This window comes from Lycorma delicatula, chromosome 2, assembly GCF_047948215.1.
Source record: "Lycorma delicatula isolate Av1 chromosome 2, ASM4794821v1, whole genome shotgun sequence".
NCBI lineage: Eukaryota > Metazoa > Arthropoda > Insecta > Hemiptera > Fulgoridae > Lycorma > Lycorma delicatula.
In genome coordinates, this window is record NC_134456.1 from 140351735 (window position 1) to 140372092 (window position 20358).

General features: G+C 27.4%; 1 protein-coding gene across 10 annotated transcripts in view; it reads left to right on the forward strand.

Moving 5' to 3' along the window:
• The window catches only part of Piezo (piezo type mechanosensitive ion channel component), a 481248-nt gene that overhangs the window by 223208 nt on the left and 237682 nt on the right, over positions 1-20358 (forward strand). For all 10 annotated transcript variants that reach the window (XM_075356335.1, XM_075356333.1, XM_075356336.1 and 7 more), the window contains 3 exons: positions 13392-13527; positions 16048-16154; positions 17821-18087. In XM_075356335.1, the coding sequence (XP_075212450.1) occupies positions 13392-13527; positions 16048-16154; positions 17821-18087 (510 nt within the window). The remainder of the gene's footprint in view (positions 1-13391; positions 13528-16047; positions 16155-17820; positions 18088-20358) is intronic.

Here is a 20358-nt window from a genome sequence, read left to right on the forward strand (position 1 = left end):
ATTGGGATGCCACCGATGTAAAAATGCCTCAGTAGACATTTGCATCAGTGATTTAATAACTCGGCTTATTGCCATCACTGTAGGCCTCGTCTGGACATCTTGAATGTCCTACATCATATCCCTCAGAACTAGCTAACCGAGCTCGCAGAAGCGCGAACCCTGCGCCTAGTTCTACTTATTATGAGCCAATTACGTGAATGTCTCATAATTTGAGGCAAAATATGAAAACGGAATAGTGAAATTTGGAGCAATGATGTACTATCAAATTTTGTGTTAAACTTGGTGAATTTGTGAGTTTGACTGACTAAAAGTTGCAATGAGCCTTTGAAGAACATTCGTTATCAAGAGCATAGGTTTTTTGGTGGCACAAAGGATATTTGGAGGGCCAGGAAACTGTGGAAGACGAATCTTGCCCAGGGAGACCTTCAACATTGAAAACTGAGGAAAATGTGGAAAGAGTGAGGGTTCTTGTGAGATCGACTGTTAACTATAGACTGATGAGTGGTGTGTTAAATTTGAATTATTTTACCCTTCACCAGATTTTGACTCAGGATTTGTACACGAAAAAGATGTGTGGCCAAAAAACCTTTCCATTGGCACTGACAGCATTCCAGTTGAAGCCTTCTAGCATTGTTATGAAGAATGGAAACACCACCTCTGCCGATGTATAGCTTTCCAAGGGAACTACTTTGAAGGTGATAACATGGATATATAAAAATAAAATGAAATTTTGGAAAAAAAATCAGTCATTACTTTTCTGCCGCACCTCATAATCTAATGTCATTATTTTATGGCTAAAAAAAGTAGTAGTCTGTTTTGCCATCACATAATCCAAAATAGGCTGTAGTCCTCTTGAGGGCTGAGCCTAACTATAGTCATGCACATCCTTGTAGTTAAATATATCAATAAATTTGTTACACATTTCTGTTGCTTCATACTAATGATGCTATTTTTTATATAAGTCTTTTGATTGCAATTAGACTTGTTTAAACTTAATCTGCTGCCAATGATGAAAATATTTTTGCATAATTTTGATAGTCAGCTATGTATTGTCCAAGCTTAACATGGCATACATATTGTGTGTGTGTGTGTGTATGTTCCCAAACATGCGCATGTGTATGATTTTTATTACCATACTTCAAAGTTATTTAATTTATTTTATTACTAAACATTGCCTAGATCTATCCTTAGCCTTATGTTTTCAGTTACTTAAGTTAGCAGTAATAAGAAAATGCCAAAATTTATTGCTTTAAAATTAATTATTTAATTATTATTAATTGGATTGTCATTATTTATTTAGTTAATATTATAAAGGAGAATATTATGTTATAAGAAAAGAGCTTACTTCGAAAGAAAATATTGAATGAAAACGTAATGCAGACATTTACCCAAAAGATTCATCATCTACAGAATACTGTTTACAGTAGCTCAGCATTTATATATATATATATATATATATATAAAAGCATATTCAAAAAACAACTTTAATCAGCTTAGTGATCAGTATGTTGATTAGTTGTTTTAATTTTCAAAAAGTTATATCAGCACATATATATTAGCATGTACTGCTAAGGATTGCAATAACAGTTTAAATGAAAAATAGATAAAAGATCGCTAATTTGCGGATTTAAAGTAGTAAAGTACATTAAATTGTAAAATTTAATTTATTACCCATTAAAAAAGTGCCTTTGTTTATGCAAGCTTAGCCAAATTTTAAATGTAGTTGGGATTTTTTTTTTGCTTGAAAACATTTTCAGCTCTGAAGAAATAGCACATCAATGACTGGAATTTTTATTCTTGGAATTCCATAAGTTTTTCTTTGCAGTTTCCTCAGATTGAGAAGATTCCCAGTTAACTTGCTTAATACAAGTAACTGAAATAGTATTGTCTCTTACATACAATACTACATCTACATGCTAGTTCCCTTAACATACTTCCTAAGACTATTACTTTCTTCCCACCATTGGTGTTGGAGAAAACATTTTGAAAAGGGTTTCTAAAGTTTTAAAGCTATATTTTAATTTCTGTATTTGTAAGCCACATTCAAAAGTAGTTCACAGGATTTTGTCTGCAGGTTTGAACTTGCATTTTTGCAGAACGTAATTGATAATGCATTGATTATCAGAATTTTATAAATTCACTGCAAAAGCATATTTGGAAATTTTAATTAATTAGTTATAAATTTTATCAGATATCTCAGTTTTACTAATTATTATTGGTTTTTGTTAGAAATCAGTATTCATAGTAGATGTATTTAGTACCTAGTGGATTTTTGAAACTATGGTGGTGATTATTTCAAAATTATTAACTCCACCTCTTGAAAAATGCCTTATCAGTAAATAAAATGGGATTTACATCGGGATAGCTGTCTTGTGCTCAATGACAGAAATTTAAACACAGTAGAAAGTCTTAAGGTAGTAAATTTTGAACCTCCTGCAAGTGATACAAGTAGAGATTTTGTTTATGAAATATTCACCATACTGTACTGCATGACTAACTTTGTAACATCTGGTTACAAATTAAATTTGAAATTCATCTATTACTGAGCCCTGGGCTACCGTGAACTCATCGAATTATGTTCTGCTCTTCATTAACTCAATGTTCTTGACATTTAAGAGAATGAATACAAATATGATAGAAAAGAACCAGTTGTGGATAACCATTGAAAGTTTTTGGATTTGAAATTGTTCTTTAAGAAATTTTTTTTTGACATGCACCATTTTTCCATTACAATATTTATAAACAAAAATTGTGTTTCTATATTTTTCATTTGAAAACTGAAAAAGCATTTTTAGAAAATGATAATCAAGCATTACAGTTTTCTTCAATTTTGAAGTTGTTCAAAATTATTCAAATGCAATACACAGATTGTAATAGTTGATTAGCTGCTTATACAGACAACTTGAAAACTAAAAAATTTTTCTATTCATTTTTTTCTCTAAATGAATGCGTCTTCGTTTCTTAATATTTTGATTGTACCAATGAAATTTAAATAATTCTGTTAAACCGTGTCTTGTTTAATTCTTCTTTTTGTTTATTTTTAATAAGTGATGTATTTTTGTGTTTCCAATATTGAAATGATTCTTGTTTGTTTAAAATTATAATAGTATTTTTTTTCTACATTTGGTTTGTTTTATTGTAATAGAGGTCAACTTTCTTAAAGTGAATTCACATTCACTTGATGCTACTTATACATTTCTCAGAATTAAATTCTCTATGAATTTTGTTGCAAAATTATATATATATATATATATATATATATATATATTTATATTTACTGGTAATTTTATGAAGTTAAAGAATGTTAAACCTAAAAAATTGTGTTTTGTGACACCAATTTTTTGTATTTTACAATAATTTTCTAAAAAAGTGAATGGAAATAGTCATGGATTTGTTTTATTCACTTCTTTAGATCAAATACAGTTTGAAACTATGAATTGTATCCCTTAATTTTAATTCCAAGAATTTCAATATGGCTTCATTTTACCGTAGGAGAAGAAATGACAACATTTTTCACAAGCTATAACTCAAAAATGTAGCACATCTGGATTCATGTTTATATGAAGTTTTTTCTTTATTCTCATTTGTAGAATATGTGTTGAAATTCTTTCCATTTTTTCATGAGACATTTGTGCATATCTGTATATTTGTATGTTTAAAACGTTATCTAGTGTGCTACAATTAATAATACTTAATGAAAATCACTTTGAATATACCATGGTAAATAGTTTAATTAAACCACCAATTAATATAAAAGGTTTTTCAAATATATGGGTTCATCATCTATTTAGTTTTAAAATACTATGTCAGATAAAGCATTATACTATTGTTATATACACTAGCTGTTGAGTTTCGTGGCCACTAACAATTTTACTTGTAATGATGATAAAGTGCATTATCTGATACCGTAGTTCTGATAATGAACCCTGGGTTCAGAAAGGTTTTGTATAAATTGGCAAGTTGAGTAATTTTTGTATTCATAGGAGGTTATTAATTATGTCTTTATGTATGTGTGCCTTAATGTGTTGGTTATGATTTTTATATTGAAATTGCTCAACTATTATAATAAATATTTTGTGCTTTTGTTAAGAGGAATCTTTTTGTGGTAATGGACTTATGCAGATACTTGTAAATTAATATCTTATTAAATCATAGAAAGATAAACTTTTGATCATTCTTTTGATAACCATTAATCTGGGAGAGGTTGCTTTTATTAGTAGAAATGCTTATATTCTAAAGAAAATATACTAATAATCTTTAAAAAGTAAATATTTTGCAAAGATATGAATTTAAGAAAATAATTATTGTTAAATATTTTGTTTACAAATATTAATTTAAAATAAAATTAACAAAAAAAAAAAAGGTAATAATAATATTAAAGAAAATAAATTAAACAGTATGGATTAATGGATTATTTTTTGAAATAAAAAGGTATTTAAAACTATTTAACAATAGTAAATTTTAAATACTTGAAAGTTTTAAATACTTTTTATTGATATAGACAGGGATAAATGAAACATCAAAAATTAAAAAAAAAAAATAAAACATCAAATAAAAAGATCATATGTTCGTATGCTAATTATAAAATATTGCAAAGTAAATTGTTATGTACCCTTAAAAGTGCTATGAATATTTCACTGAAGTGTTGAATCTTAAATTGGTTTTATTTTTAATCTACATTGAATTAACATTTAATTAGTCAGACTTGATGGATTGATTGTACTGATTTTAAATGGCACTGTTCCCAATGATAATTTTTATGAAAAAACAAAAAAAATCTGGTGGTATGAAGTGTTATAGTAGTCATATGAAAAAAGACTTGTCTGTACAGTTTCATCATTCACCAATTTACAGAAAAAAATAGTTTACACTAAATTGTATTGAGCAGTATTCATTTCTGATTATTGTTGTGAGTACAAATTAATATGAAAAAAGATTGAAGAAAAGAAAATTTCTATTAGATTTCTTGGAAATCTCAGCCATATGCCTGAGAAGAGTATAGTCGCTCTTAAAATTTTTGGGTAATGTACAAATCTTGTAATGTATCTTGTTTTTACAACTATTTCACTGTGAAATGTTTGTATCCATTTCTGATAGATGGCTGAAATAGCCACCAATTATAATTGAAATTGATGTTACTTTTACAGCCTTTTTTCATCCTTTTAGTTGAAATTATAAATAATGTGGAATTATAGGTTGTAAAAATTCCATAATAATGTTTTTAAAATGCAGTTCAGAGGAAAAGGAATTATTCCTACCATTAGTGAGGGTCAAAATATAAGTTTTTATTATTTAAATGTCCTTCAAATTGAAACCAACTGAAGAGAATTAAAAAAAAAACCTGCATTGAAAGAAAAATCTTTGCTTTTAAATATTCATTTTTTATGTGATCTTTTGTTGAATTTATAAAATGTTAAAATTGTTCTATTCAAAAAATAGGTGAAAAATGGGGGTTTTTTAGTATAATTTTTCGTAGTCCATACAGTTTTATAAAAAATAAAAGTGCAACAAGTAATAACACAGGGAATAAAAACATATGGTATTAGATAGATTCAGCCTTTTCCATCATGTGGTTTGTAATTTATAGCTGATTACAGACAACCTTTATCTTTTATAGTGAAGCATTGTAGCATCACAGTCTCAACAATACACTCTTGGAAGTTTGAAATATTCAGACTTTCAAGTTATTGCCTGAGATCAAAACAATCCATAAAAAAATCTTCGTAGAACTTTGTGTGTTTTCCATACCACTATGTTTCTTTTTTTTTTTTTAATATTTTAAATTTCAATCTTGCTCACCATTATAATACTATTCATCTTTTAAAGTATTTAAACAATTTCACATAATCTGTTAAATTAATACAGGTAAAATTCATTTGCACTTTTTTTTAACATAACAAGAGAACTTACAATAAGATTTATATTACCTTGTACTGATTCTTCAGATGCAATGATTATTAATGAGTAAGTTGATAGCTGTGGTTTGATACATGTCTGTACAAAAAAGTTTGAATCAACATGTTCTTACAGTACCAACAGACTCCCAGTACAGTTTTAATAGAAGTACCTCATTATGAATTAGGTAATAACATATTCTCAATAGAAGTAATGGTTTTGTAGGTATATACAGAGTGATTCAGGAGGAAAGGGAAATAATTTGGGAACTGATTCTAGAGATTGGAATATGGAAAAAAGTTCATACAAATAAATGTCTGAAAATGCTTTGTTATCGAGTTGGCCTAGTGAAAAATTTCAAATGGATTTCAGTTCCCTTGCTGAAATGAGGTCATACTGAAACATTTAAGGCATCATATAAGGGGTAAACTTGGTGGTTTCTTATGTTTTTTGACCTGAAAAATTGAATAAAGTAAGTCCCAGAACTATATCTCCCATAGTTTTCATGATGTCACATGTAAAATAGAAAAATTCAGTGAGGAAAACGCTTTTTTTAGATTTTAAGTATAATAACTTTGTTAAATGACTTATAAATTCAAAGATTTTATTATTAAAACTTGTAAAGAATTTAATTCTGAGAAAATTGATGTATAAAATCTGTAAAAAAATCATCTTTTATTATTAAAAACAAAAATGAATAAATATTAACAGAAAAATGAATTTGTAAAAATTAAAAGAATTGTTTTTAGAACAATAAATTTAGACCTTTGAAAAACTGAATCGTACACTTCCCAGAGCTTGTGTTTCATCTGAATGTCAACTGCTATGTGAACAAGTTGAAAAGTACATTGATGGCAGTGGTGGAATTTTTTAATATATCTATTGTAAATTAATACAGTATAAACCACAGTATTTTTTTTTTTTTTTTTTTTATAAATAAATTAAAAGTATTTTAATTTTTTAATATTCTAAATTTATTGTAATAAAAACATCTCTTTAATTTTTACAAATTCATAACACTTTTCTGTTAAGATTTGTTAATTTTATTTTATTAATAAAAGTTGGTTTTTTTTTTATATATCAATTTTCTCAGAATTAAATTCTCTACATGTTTTGACAATAAAATCTTCACATTTATTAGTCATTTAACAAAGTTATTGTACTTCAAATCTAAAAAAAATGTTTTTCCTCACCAAATTTTTCTGTTTTACATTGGATGTCATAAAGACTGGAATTTTTCAGTTTTTCATTGGATATCATGAAAATTATGGGAGGTATAGTTTGGGACTTGTTTTATTCGATTTGTCAGGTCAAAAAACATAAGAAACCATCAAGTTTACCCCTTGTATAATGCTGTAAAAATTTCAGTAGACTTCATTTCACTGGGGGAACTGAAATCTGAGTGAAATCTTTTGCTAGACCTAACGCGACATGTATTTCAGACATATTTTTGTATTTTTTTCCTTATTTCAAGCTCCAGAATCAGTTCCCAAATTATTTCCTTGTCCTCCTGGATCACCTGTTTGTATGTATGGTTCATATGAATTCAGTGATGTGTAAAGTGAAAGCGAGTAAAATTTTTAAAAAGTTGGTACTGTCCGCATAATATGTAAAACACAACACATGGATAAACTTATCATTTGTAGCAGTTATGCTGTATAAAGTTTTTTCTTGAAAAGTTTTTTTTTACAATGGATTTTTTTAATTGTAATAAAGTTTTGTTATTTTTTTTCCATACAGCGTATGTATTAATGATGATATTGGTTTCAATTATTTTACAAGACTGTTTCAGTATTATTATCAGACTATATTTGTTTCTCCAGGATTTAATTTTGAGACCGTTTTTAAGACATAATGCCATTCACATTAGATTTATGCTATACAATATGTAACTAAGAAAAAAAATTAATATGCATGTGGCTCATAAATGAAAATACAAAAACTTCATTTTATCTTGAATTATTAGATATTTTTTTCTATTGGCAGCCTCTCTTGGGTTAATAATGTTTAACTGTTGATAATATATTTACTGTTTGTGTGCATTTTATAGCTTAAGTGTGTTGTGGCTTTATTATAATTGTCTATGCACATTTGTAAAGGATAAATTATTTGTTTTCTGAAATGAATTTAATAATTTCTCATTATAATTTATAAGATATCTTGTGAAAAACTATTACATTTTTGTAAAATTTTAAATGTTCTCATACTCATAATTTGTATTCTCTCGTTTTGAGAATACTCTTTAAAACATTTAAAATTATTTATATTTGTTGCAAAAAAATATGACATAAATAAAATTTTTCCTTTAATAATTTTCTATAATTGTAACAGAAAATTATTTACCTGATTAAATTTTCAATTAAGAAAAAATTATTTAAAAAAATAATAGAAAAAACTGAAATTAATAAAAATTTCAATTTAAAAATATACAATCAGTTTTTTTATCAATAAAACAATTTTTTTGTTTTTCTTACATTCACAGTTTTTAATTGATTTGATTTTTATAAAGTTTTGTGTACTATATATTATTGTTTCCCTAGCATGCGCTTGTATATCAAAGCCTATTATTATAATTTATTTATAATTAATTATTAGTTATAATGTATGTATGTAAATTTTATGCAGTAAATGTATTACTTTTAATACATTAAGAGTCCTGATTACTAGATCCTCACTTCCTTGAGATTCCTTTTCACTGATATCACATATAGCTTAAGACCTACTTCATTTTGTATTTTTGAAGGCATGTTTGCCCCAAAGCAACTACCATTGGAATTTGGAAACAAAAACCCATCAACATTTGAAAGCTCTGTTTATAACTTACTGATGAACAACACTGACAAGGTAGCAGCAGGCTTCTAGGTACATAAACCATTATTGATAATAAAGGTATAAATAGTGAAAAAAAGATTCAGAAAGAAGATGTATAACAGGTAGAAGTTCTAGTGGCAAGTCTTTTTAGGCCAAAGCCCTTCCTTACTCTGAACAAATAGCGGATATTATTGCTACAAGTATTTTTTTCCTATGTTACTGCCTAAATAAACTTGAATGGTTCATGACTATGGTAAATACAAGTATATTTATAGAAATAAGATATTTAAACCTACAAATCAGTTAATTATTCAAAATGAAAGCACTCTTATTTTTAAGATATATCAGTCATAGATTTTCTTTAAAAAATACGTAAAATTCATAATTTTTATTGTTGTTGTAAGACTATTGTGAAATTTCTAGTAGTCATATAAATAAATAAGTGTTTTATATATATATATATATATATATATATATAGCTGTAATTTATAAAGTATATATATATATATACACACACACACACACACACACACACACATATAAACTGCCGAAGTGATTTTTCTACACAAGAAAGGAACTTGGGAAGACCTGAAGAATTATGTCCCAATAAGCCTCAGTCATCTAAAAGATTTTCACCAATATAATAGCAAAAAGAATGCTAACAACACTGAATGAATCACAATCAAAGGAGCAGGCAGGCTTCAAGAGTGGCTTTAGCACAATGCTCACATCCAGGTTGTTCCAGGATGTTCACATCCTGGTTGTTCAACAAGTCTTAGAAAGACACAAGTATACCATGCCCCAATGTATGGCATTTATTGATTACAAAAAGGTATTTGATTTGGTAACAACACAAGCCTTTATAACTGCATTGCACAACCAGGTTGTAAGCAGTCTAGATAAATTTGCTACAAATTATACATGAAGAAGCAAGACTACCATCTATGTCAACTAACATAAAGTAGAAATAGTGTACAAAAAGTTGTATTATACCCATGCTCTTCTCAGCCTGCCTCAAGGAGACATTTAGAAAGCTGCGATAGAAAGAAGAAAACATATGAATAAATAGTGCCTATCTAAACTGCCTGAGATTTTCCGATGATTTAGTTCTCTTCTCACAAGAACCAGAAGAATTGACAGACACATACAGGAACTGCAAGTGGCTGATGAACCCTATGGTCTAAAGATGAACCTTAAAAGAGCCAGATCATGTTCAATAAGTTTGCCAAGGAAAGAAAGATTTTTGTCTCTGGAGAGGAACATGAACAGGTAGATTATTACATGTATGTTGGACAGTGGATGTCAACAGTGGTTAGCCAATCAAAGAAGTTGAGTAACAAATTAAGCTTGGGTGGCAAGGATTAGGAGACTTTATTGTTTTCAAAAACAAACCCCTGTTGCCTTAAAAAAAAAACTTTCCTATCACTACATCCTGCCAGTACTTACCTATGGAAGTGAAATTTGGACATTAGCTATTTAATCATTACACAAGCTATGGGTGGCACAAAGAAATATAGAATGATGTATGCTTGGAATTATTGGATGGAGTAGTAAAACTTGTGAATGGATCAGAGAACAGACAAAAGTACATGATATCATGAAAGTTTAAGGATTAAAATGGTAGTAAAAAGGCTCTATGTAGCAAGAAGAATTGATAGAAGATGGAATATTAGCACTATTTTAGCACAATGGATGACATCCAGATTATTCAGTAAGTCATAGAAAGATACAAGTACACCATTCCTGTATGTAAGGCTTTTGTTGACTTCGAAAAGGCATTTGATTTGGTAATAACGCAAGCCATAATAACTGCATTGCATAACCAGGATGTATAAAACCAGTCTACATGAACTTGCTATAAACAATATATGAAGCAAAAGCTGTCAATGAACCTAAAGTAGAAATAAATAAAAAGGTGTTACATCACTCATGCTCTTCTCAGCCTGCCTCAAGGAGGCATTTAGAAATCTGGAATGGGAAGAAGATAACATATGAATAAATAGTGCCTATCTAAACCACCTGAGATTTGCAGATGATGTAGTTCTTTTCTCAGAAGAACTTAAAAGACACATACGACAACTGCAGGTGGCTGGTGAACCCTGTGGACTTTTGCATAAGTTTAAATTCTTTTATGCAAGTTAACTTTTAAAAATTGTTTTACTGCATTCATTTGTAAAAATATCTATGAAAAATAATATACTATTGTGTAGTACTATAATAATAATTACAATTGATAGAACATAATATGCATATTTTGGATTCACTAAATATTAAACGCCCACAAAAAAGACCAAAGGCTCACTGGATTGATGATATTATTAAGTACACTGGACTAAATTGGTAGAAGATTGCACAAGACTATATTAGTTGGAAATATGCTGAAGAGGCGTTCATCCTTCAGTGGCTTCAATAATGGCTTAAATGATGATACATACACACATACGCACACTTTTATACTTACTTTATTTTTTCATATATTAAATAAAATGCTCTTGTCAAATTTTTGTCTGATAGTTTATACATTTTTTATCATTATTGTATTTGTATAAGTTATATTTTTCCGCTTTTAGCAATTAATACTATTTTTTTTCCAATCGTTTATTATTTTCTATACTAGTAACATTATGTTTGTTGTTTGACAACATTTGATGTGCTTTTTATTTAAATCCTAAAGTTATTCATAATTTTCTGTAAATTCGATTCTGAATGTTTTATTTGTTCTCCTATATGTAATCTATTATAATTTTTTTTTTGAGCCATTATTCAGTTGACCTGTTTGATGGCATACATCATTCCTTTCTTTTCTGCGCTAATATTTTTATATAAACCATATGTGCACTAAAATCTTCATCCTCATTTTTCGAATTCATATGTTTCAATCTTTGCCTTCCTTTACAGTTGTTTTACCCTTATATGTTCCTCCATCACCAAATCACCTAAATCTGATTCTATTAACATGGCGACCTCCCTAGTTTGTCTCTATAAGATTCTGCCATAGATTTCTCTCTTGTATTTGTCTTCAAATTTTACTGACTGTTCTAATTTTTAACATCCTGCTACACCACACTTCAAAAGGCTGTATTCTTTCCCTTTCTACCTTTCTTATGCCCATGTTTCACTGCTCTGAAGTGAAAGATGCTTATTTTATTAGCATTTCCTATCAAAAGAATTTTGTTCTTTGATCTACGCAGTTTTATTCATTCAGTGCAGTATACAAGTTATTACCATTATTTGGTGGTAGCAGCAGTCTTTATAAAGAAGTTTCGTTTAAATTTAATTTGAAACATTTCCAGTTGACTATATTCCAAACAAATATTTTCAATATCTTTCTAATTCTTAGATCTACATTTGATAGCAGCAGGTCTCTTTGGATGAAAGCTGTTCTTACTTGTGCCAGTCTGTTTTGTTGTTCGTATTCTTTCACTTTTCCTTCGTAATTTTACTACTTAAATAATCTCTAAATAACAAAATTCTGCCTTTTATTTTGTAAATAGAAACCACTTAAATCAAAGGTATTTATCACTCTTATGTAGTTGGTATTGCTTTGGCAGTACTTGTTTAAACAATTTTCTATTTTATATAAGCTAATCATTAAAATGTGTTTTATTGGATTCATTTGTAAAAATTTGTTTGGAAAATAACCTTCTATATTATGTAGTACTATAGTAACAGATAGAAAATCATAAACATATTTTGGATTCAAGTAATAATCAATTTATAAGCCAAAAAATTCTCATATTGAACTTTAGTAACAATTTTAATCATCACCACCACCACCAAATACTGTTTTTTCAGAGATATTTTATTTTATATGATACATCATTTTAAATATACTGATAAGAAATTTCACATATTTGTCTTATTTTACTGTAGTACTTAAGAAAAATGTATATGCAATGATGAATTTTATGTTTTTTTATTAAAGTAATTGGTGGCTGAAGGGTCACAGTAAATAGCATGAAACTGTTTTCACCTCTGTGAAAGTTAGCCTGTTTATCTGTTTTGGGGGTTAAAATATTTCAGTTTCAGTGTATAATTTAAGAACATTTCTTTCTTGTTATCAAAGGTAATTTATTCTTTGGTCAGCACAGTTAAACCTATTCATTCAGTGCAATCCAAATAATTACAATAGTTGTTGGCAGCAGTAGTTTCCATTAAATGTAAAGTCACTTTACATTTAATTTGACATTATTTGAACATTTCCAATTATCCTATTTAATTTTTTTATTAGTAATTTTATTTATTTAAAGTATTTTTTCATTGTTCCATATTCAACAGTTTTTTCTCATTTTGTTTTGTGTACAATTTCATTATTCTGTATTATTGTTCATTGTCTTTTAATTTTTATTATATCTTAAATGGAAATTTCTATTCATCAAGCTAATATTTTATTAGAATATATATGCATTTAAATAATTTGAAAATGTTTCTTTAAATTTTTATTTTCTTCATTTATTTTACATTTACCTGTTTATTTTTTATTATCTTACTTCTTTTCTGTATTTATGAAAATAATTTGTTAGCAAAAGTATTATTTGTCTCATTTAGTTTAAGTAATCAGGATTCTACCTTATTTTAATTGTTATATTTTTTTAGAGTTTTACAAGTTTCATTATTTATATTACTTATATTTATGAATTTATGATTTAATTCAAATTTAAAAATTAAATTATACTATTGTCCAGCTGATACGAGGACGAGAATCTGTCTATCGAAAAAGTGGAGGTAAATATCGAACATATATTCAAGATTCACATGGTAGTGTTACTGTCTCTGATGAAACAGATGATGCTTCAAGACCTCGAGCTGTTTTAGAAGAAGGCAAATATTTATTTATAAATTATTTAATGAACTTATTTTGAATTATTAATGAGTCTATCAATGGACTTTTTCTTCCTAAGGTCTTTCAGAGCTAATTGTCAGCTTCTACTGACATAATAGTGCTGTATTAACGGCATCCACTATTATTAATGGCATCCATCATTAAAATGTTTGAAAACCCTTTAAGTATATAATTGAATAATGTATTTGATCTATGTTTTGTTTATTCATTTAGTATATTGTTTTTGCCATTTTTGTGTATTTGTAAATTTCATATTGTTGAAGTGTGTAGATATTTTGGTTTTTTGAACTGCTTATAAAAGTTGCATTTTGTGGCTATTCTTCAAATGTAGGAAAAATACATAGACATTAACTATAACATACAATTTTTATTTGTATCATATAAAAATATGTTATAAACAAAGTTGTGTTAATATCTTACAACACATAAGTAAACAGTATGAAATTTACAAGTACAATAAATTTGACAAAAACAATATATTATATGAATAAACACAAGATAGGTCAAATGTATTGTTCAGTTACATTCTTAACTGATTTCCTATCATTTTTAAGGTGGTTGCACATTGACAATAGTGTTCTACTAAAGATAAAAGAAGGTGCTGATTGATGATTAACTCTGAAAGGCTTTTGGAAACAAAATGTTCACTTAATTTTAAAATCAGTCATTTAATGATTATAAATGTTATTACATTTAGTTTCTCAAGCTGTTCAGTAACTTTTCTAATAAGCTTGTTGAAAAAAATGTAATATAATTGTAAAAGAAACGTACTTTTTAACTATTAAATATTTTATTGTGAATGTAAAGTAGGCAAATATTTTATTGTGTTTAATACTTGTTAATCTTTTATGTTTTATTTTAATTGCAAGTTTGTTATATATGATTCATATGTGTTTGTCATTATATGATTCAAGAACTATTAAGTTAGAAAAATTTGTCTTACATAGTATTATGAAGTCTGTGATAATATAGTTTGTTAGCTTATTGTACACATAATGCAGAAAATGTATACATGGACATGTACATCATGAGTAAAGAAGATACATAGCTACTTAAGCTATGTATCTTAAGTACATAGCTTAAGATGTACTTAAGATACTTTTATATATGCACAAGTCATAATCTGGCTTATGTGATTTATCTCTGATGAAATGATATACTTTGTACAAGAATGCTTAAAAAATGAGCATGAATTTATTTATAAATTCTACGAGCAGCTTAATCCCATCAATTATTTATTAATTTTCGTTGCTGTTACTTTTATTGCAATGTAGTTTTATCCTTTTGGAAGTCTTGTAATTCCATTCTACATTTTTTGGGTTGCTTCTGACTGTTTCTAAACAGTTTCAATCCTCATCATTATTGATAACATTTTTTGCTGCTTAAATATATTTTTATAGTCCGAATCTTAAATGATAATCAGTCTAAGGCAGTCATGGCATAATAGAATTTAAAAAAGTGTCTTCTTTATCAAAATATTAGAAGAAATTAAGTAAAAGTTGCTGTTTTTTCTTGTGCAAGGAGGTCAGGAACCCATTTCGAACAAATTGATTCTTATAATACAATTTATAATGTAATTTAATATGCAGTGTTTCAGTAATACTCCCTTTATTAATACCTAACTTCTGTCACAGTTGTGCAGTGATTATTCACTTTTAATTTCAAAGTCTCATCAATTTTGAATACATTTTTAAAGGTAGCAAATGTTCCCATCCTCCTAGCATGAGGCTCATTTTTCACATGTTCTCTTCCTTCACATTGGCTCAATGGCTATTACGTTATTTATGTTTATATGCAGTTTTTAAAATTAATATTTTCAAGCAATTTTGATGTCTTAAGTTCTTATCACTTTCAGTTATAATTTATGTCATATTAATATGCCTACCATATTAATCCATATTCAAAATGACTACCATATTAAATGGTAGGCGTATAACTACATTATGTTTTTTTATGACTGATATTTCCTGTAATTCTATATTTTCTTTGTGTGTGTTTTTTTAACAACTTGGTTGATGCAGTGTCGTACACATTATTTTAATTATATGCTTTAAAATACCTGAACTACAAGAGACACTGGTTAGAATTTTACAGTTTTTTCTTTAATGAATTAAGTAACTGATGTTTTTACTTTAGTGCTGCATTTTGGAAAACTTGGCATGCCAATGTGTATAAATATATATGGCTAGTAGGTAATGTATAGAAGGCTAGGAAAACCCTTCACACTCTATACTTTTCCTCATGGATCTGTCATGGGATCATGCTATTTTAGGGATAGCTACGTTATTTTTTAAAGTATTTCATGCCAACTTGTCTTCAGCCAAAACCAGATGTCAAATTTGATGCCAAAACCAGAAGAATAACAACAAATTTTTTTAAAAATATTCCTTTTGCCAGTTTTTACTCTAGTTTATTTCAGTTGTAATTAAAAGTGATTTATCATGTTATTTATTATATTTTCAGTATAACATTAATAGGAAAGTTACATTATGTTTTAGGAAGTGATGGAACCCAGGGAATCCTAGAAGTGGTATTTAACGGAATGATTGCTATCGCACAACTGATTGCTCAGTCATCTTACATTGGCACAAATATAATTATGATGGTTAGTTTTGTCTTTGAGTTTGTTTAGTTATATATTTATTAATTTTATACTATGGTAAATAATCTTTTTTTTTTTTTTTTAAATAATAGACATTAACAGTACAGAAAAATGTGATCTATAAAGCTGGCCTATGCTGATCTCTAAGGTAAAGCTGCTGTATAAGGTGGTCTATAAAGCTGTGTGGTATAATGAAAACATATTTTATCATTAAATTTTTCAAATTATGGTTTTATTTTTAGTAATGATTGTTTGAGAGCTTGCAGAGAAATTAGCATAGACGCTTAGGAAGTATTTACAGATGGTAGGTACAAGATAATATATGCTTAGGTCATACCATACTAATCCTGGTTAATGAGTTTCACAGAATTATTTTCAAGAAAATAGTAAATAAGCATCAGAAAAATATCAGAAATAGGTATTATTCTCCAAAACAAAAAAAATGGTACAACCAAAGGACATATTATGCCAAATTTAATATTGTTTTACACAAAATAAACAAAACAAAATTATCTTTGTTGAATAACAACTAAATGTACAAATAAAAAATTTATATAAAACGACATTACACCTGTTGGCATAAACAATTCATTTGAATGTTTTTATTAATATCTTTTACTCTTAACTAAATGTCATTAAACATAGAATCAATAATGGCTTAAAAATTAAAGCAAAAAAGAATTCAGAAAAAGTTAACTGGTGGCTTATTTGTACTTGTAAACAAATGGCTCCATAAAACCACAAATACACATGACGACAAAAAACAAAAAAATACATACTGATAAAACTTACCAACAAATACTCATACAAAATTACCTAAATTTCAGAATAAAAGTTATTGTGCTGCTTTTAAAACCACAAGATGTAGCAAACCAATAAAACTTTTATTATCCAGCAATTCAGATATACAAAATAATCTGCATTGATTGCCATAGATTGAAAGTACATTGTTATTGTTGCAAAGAAAAAACAGACACAACACAATCATAATTATATAGTGATTTATATACAAATCTTGTAGAAATATTACAAATATGTAAAGATGTTAATTACAACATGTAAATTTTATTTAGAGTCCATAAAATTTCAAGATCTCAACATTTTGAATAAATTTTTTTTTTGTAAAAACATTAAATTTTATAAAGGCAATATATCAACTTAACAAATACTACATACTGATCAAATAACTTTATTTTATGACATACTAGACTTGTTTTCCAAGTATTTTTAAAACAGGTAAGAATTTTTCTGCCACTAATTCCAGTCATAAAGAAGTGGTATAAGTATCTCTGAAAATATCTTTTGGAAAAATAATGTCCCTATTATTTGAAAATGAGGTAATGATTTTTAAGTCCGAAAAATAAAAAAAATTTACTTCATTGAGGCAATTAAAAATACAATTATTTTCTTGTTAGAAAATGTCTGCAGTTAAATCAAGTTTTTCAGTACTTGTAAAACTACATGGAATATGCACTGATATATTAGTGTTTAAAAATATATATATATTTCTCTTGGGAAATTTTTTTTCAGTTCAAAACATAAACATATTTACATTTAAAATTTTCAAGGTAGAATGTGATAAACATGTAAATGAATATATATTTAATTACAATTTAAATTTATTTATTTACTTTTTTTGTAAATAATATAACTTTTTATTTTTTAACAGGCATGGAGCATCATGTATCATAGTTGGTTGGCATTTGTACTATTGCTATGGGCCAGTGCCATGTGGATGCTGCCAAATCAGAGGCGTGCAATGCTTCGATCTTCACCATTTCTTGTTTTTTACGCAGAAATTTTACTTATTGTACAATATATTTATGGCATGAATCTTAATTCTAATGAATTGCCTAGTCATATAAAAGGATTTAATTTAAAACAGATTGGATTTGAGAAGTTAACACATTTCACTCTGAAACCATTATTAATAAAAGTAGGTAATGGGATAAAGATGAGTCATTTAGATGGTATTATCTTTATACTATTTGTATAATTTTAAGTTAAGGAATATTTTGGTAACTGATTTTAAAATCAAAATATCATTTATTATATAATAAAACATTTTATTTGTAAATAATGGTTTTTAAAGTAAATGACCATTTAATAAAAGAAAAATTATTAATGTGACTTTTTTAAAATGATATGTTTATCTACTTGCTCTAAATTCTTTAGTCTGATTCTCAATTAATTGCTGCCAATGCCATTTGTTGTACAGTTAACAAGTCTCAAAATACTATTGTAATCCTTTCCCACTTATTCATTTAATCATTGAGTTACCTACCTTATTTCATGAAGTGGAATTTAACAAAAAATTCTTTATATGTTGAGAAGATTTGTTCCAAATTTCCAAATACTAGATTGTGACATGATGATCCTTTTGTTATTTAATCATGATTGTTGTTTTGATGAACAGATCAAGAAGTCATTGATGAACAGTGAAGGAAGATTCTCTAGAATGCTTTTTGTCATCTCTATTTTGTTTAACTGTTATGACTGTTTTAAAACCATTTTCAAACATTTCTCTTATTTATTACCTTAACATTGTAATTTTTTTATTGTTATTTGACTAGTTTGATGTACTTCTTCATTCCTGTTTACTCTGTGGCAGTTTCTTAGCTTTAAAATTTCTTGCCTCTTACAATCTAATATTTGCCATTCTTTATTGTTTTATTCCATCCCTTGTAGAATACCCCTTTTATGCTTCTACTTCCTTGTAGAATCAAATTCACCAACTTTCAGTATCTTTACATATGACCCACCAGTGTTGTCCGTTTTATAAATTTTACCGCAAAATTTTCTCTTCTTGTAGATTAAAAAATGTTTTCTTTTTTATTCTATCAACGTTTGCAATTTTTAACATTTCCCTAAAACATCACATTTTCAAAACTTTTCTTTTTTCTTCTTTTTTTTTTATTTCTTTATTTTCTACATTTCACTATTATAAAACACTAAACCCTACACAAATGTTCTAATATTTCTTTCTTATTCCTAAATCTATGTTTACTTTTTCACTTTATTCATTCTTTATAATCTTATTGCCTAAATAACTTAAAAAATAACTGGGTAGCAACTATTAAAATGCTGCAACTTCTGGTGTATTGTTTTTTGCCTTAGTACTTAACTTCATTATCCAACGTTTGTAGTATTTCATTGCATTTGTTTTACTTTTGTTTACAATCAAACTGAATTTTTCTCCCAAGAATGAATTCATGCATCTCAATACTTTCTTGTAACCCAAATTAACAATTACCTCAGTAAATCTTAAAATTTGAATATCTTTTATCCCTGGGTTGGTTTATTGTTTCTTCTTCCACATACAAATTAACCCAATGCAGGTAAAAAACAACCACCCTACTATATTTGCAAACTTAATGTCCGTAAAATGAGAGCTGTCCAAGCCCAAATTATATTTCAACATTTTCACAAAAAATTCATTTTAGAATACAATACATTACTTGATTTGGAAAAATTGAAGAATAGTGAAGATGGTAAAGGTAATGGATGTAAGAATAACCTTACTTGTGAGTTTGTGGAATTTTGTGAGTAGTAATACTTGAAATATCTATTTATAAACAGTATAAAGAGTATAACTTTAAGATAATCATCTAATTCCTTGGAAGAAGGATTACTTAGTCTTTTGAGTGATAATTTTTGGTGACATTACAGATGAATGTTTCATATATAAAATAAAAAAAATGTTCAATCCTATTGAACATTTGGAATCCCAGAGAAAAATTCAGATAGCAACAGGTTAAATAGCAAAAGTGATAGACTACATCCTTTTTTAACATCCTTTCTGTATACCATTCTGTTATTTCTCATTTCTTACTCGTATTATAACTACCTGACTTCTGCATATTATAAATTATCTCTCTTTCTATATAGCTCAATCCTGTTTTTAAAGAATCATATTCTGTTTCATTCTATCTTATCAAATTTATAGAATATATATTTTATTGCATGAATATGTATGAGTACTTGACCATAAACATGAACACATATAGACTCAAGAAAATACTTAGGTGGAGATTCTAGATCACAATTGCGTTTATTTATAAATTTAGTGAATTTAAATTACCAAAATATTGTGAACACAGAATTTGTTAGGTGCTTATATTAACTCATATGAAGTATCACTTCCTGTATTTTTCTGTCTGAGCACTGTTAGTTGCTTATTCATTTTATGGTGTAATAAGCAGTACAG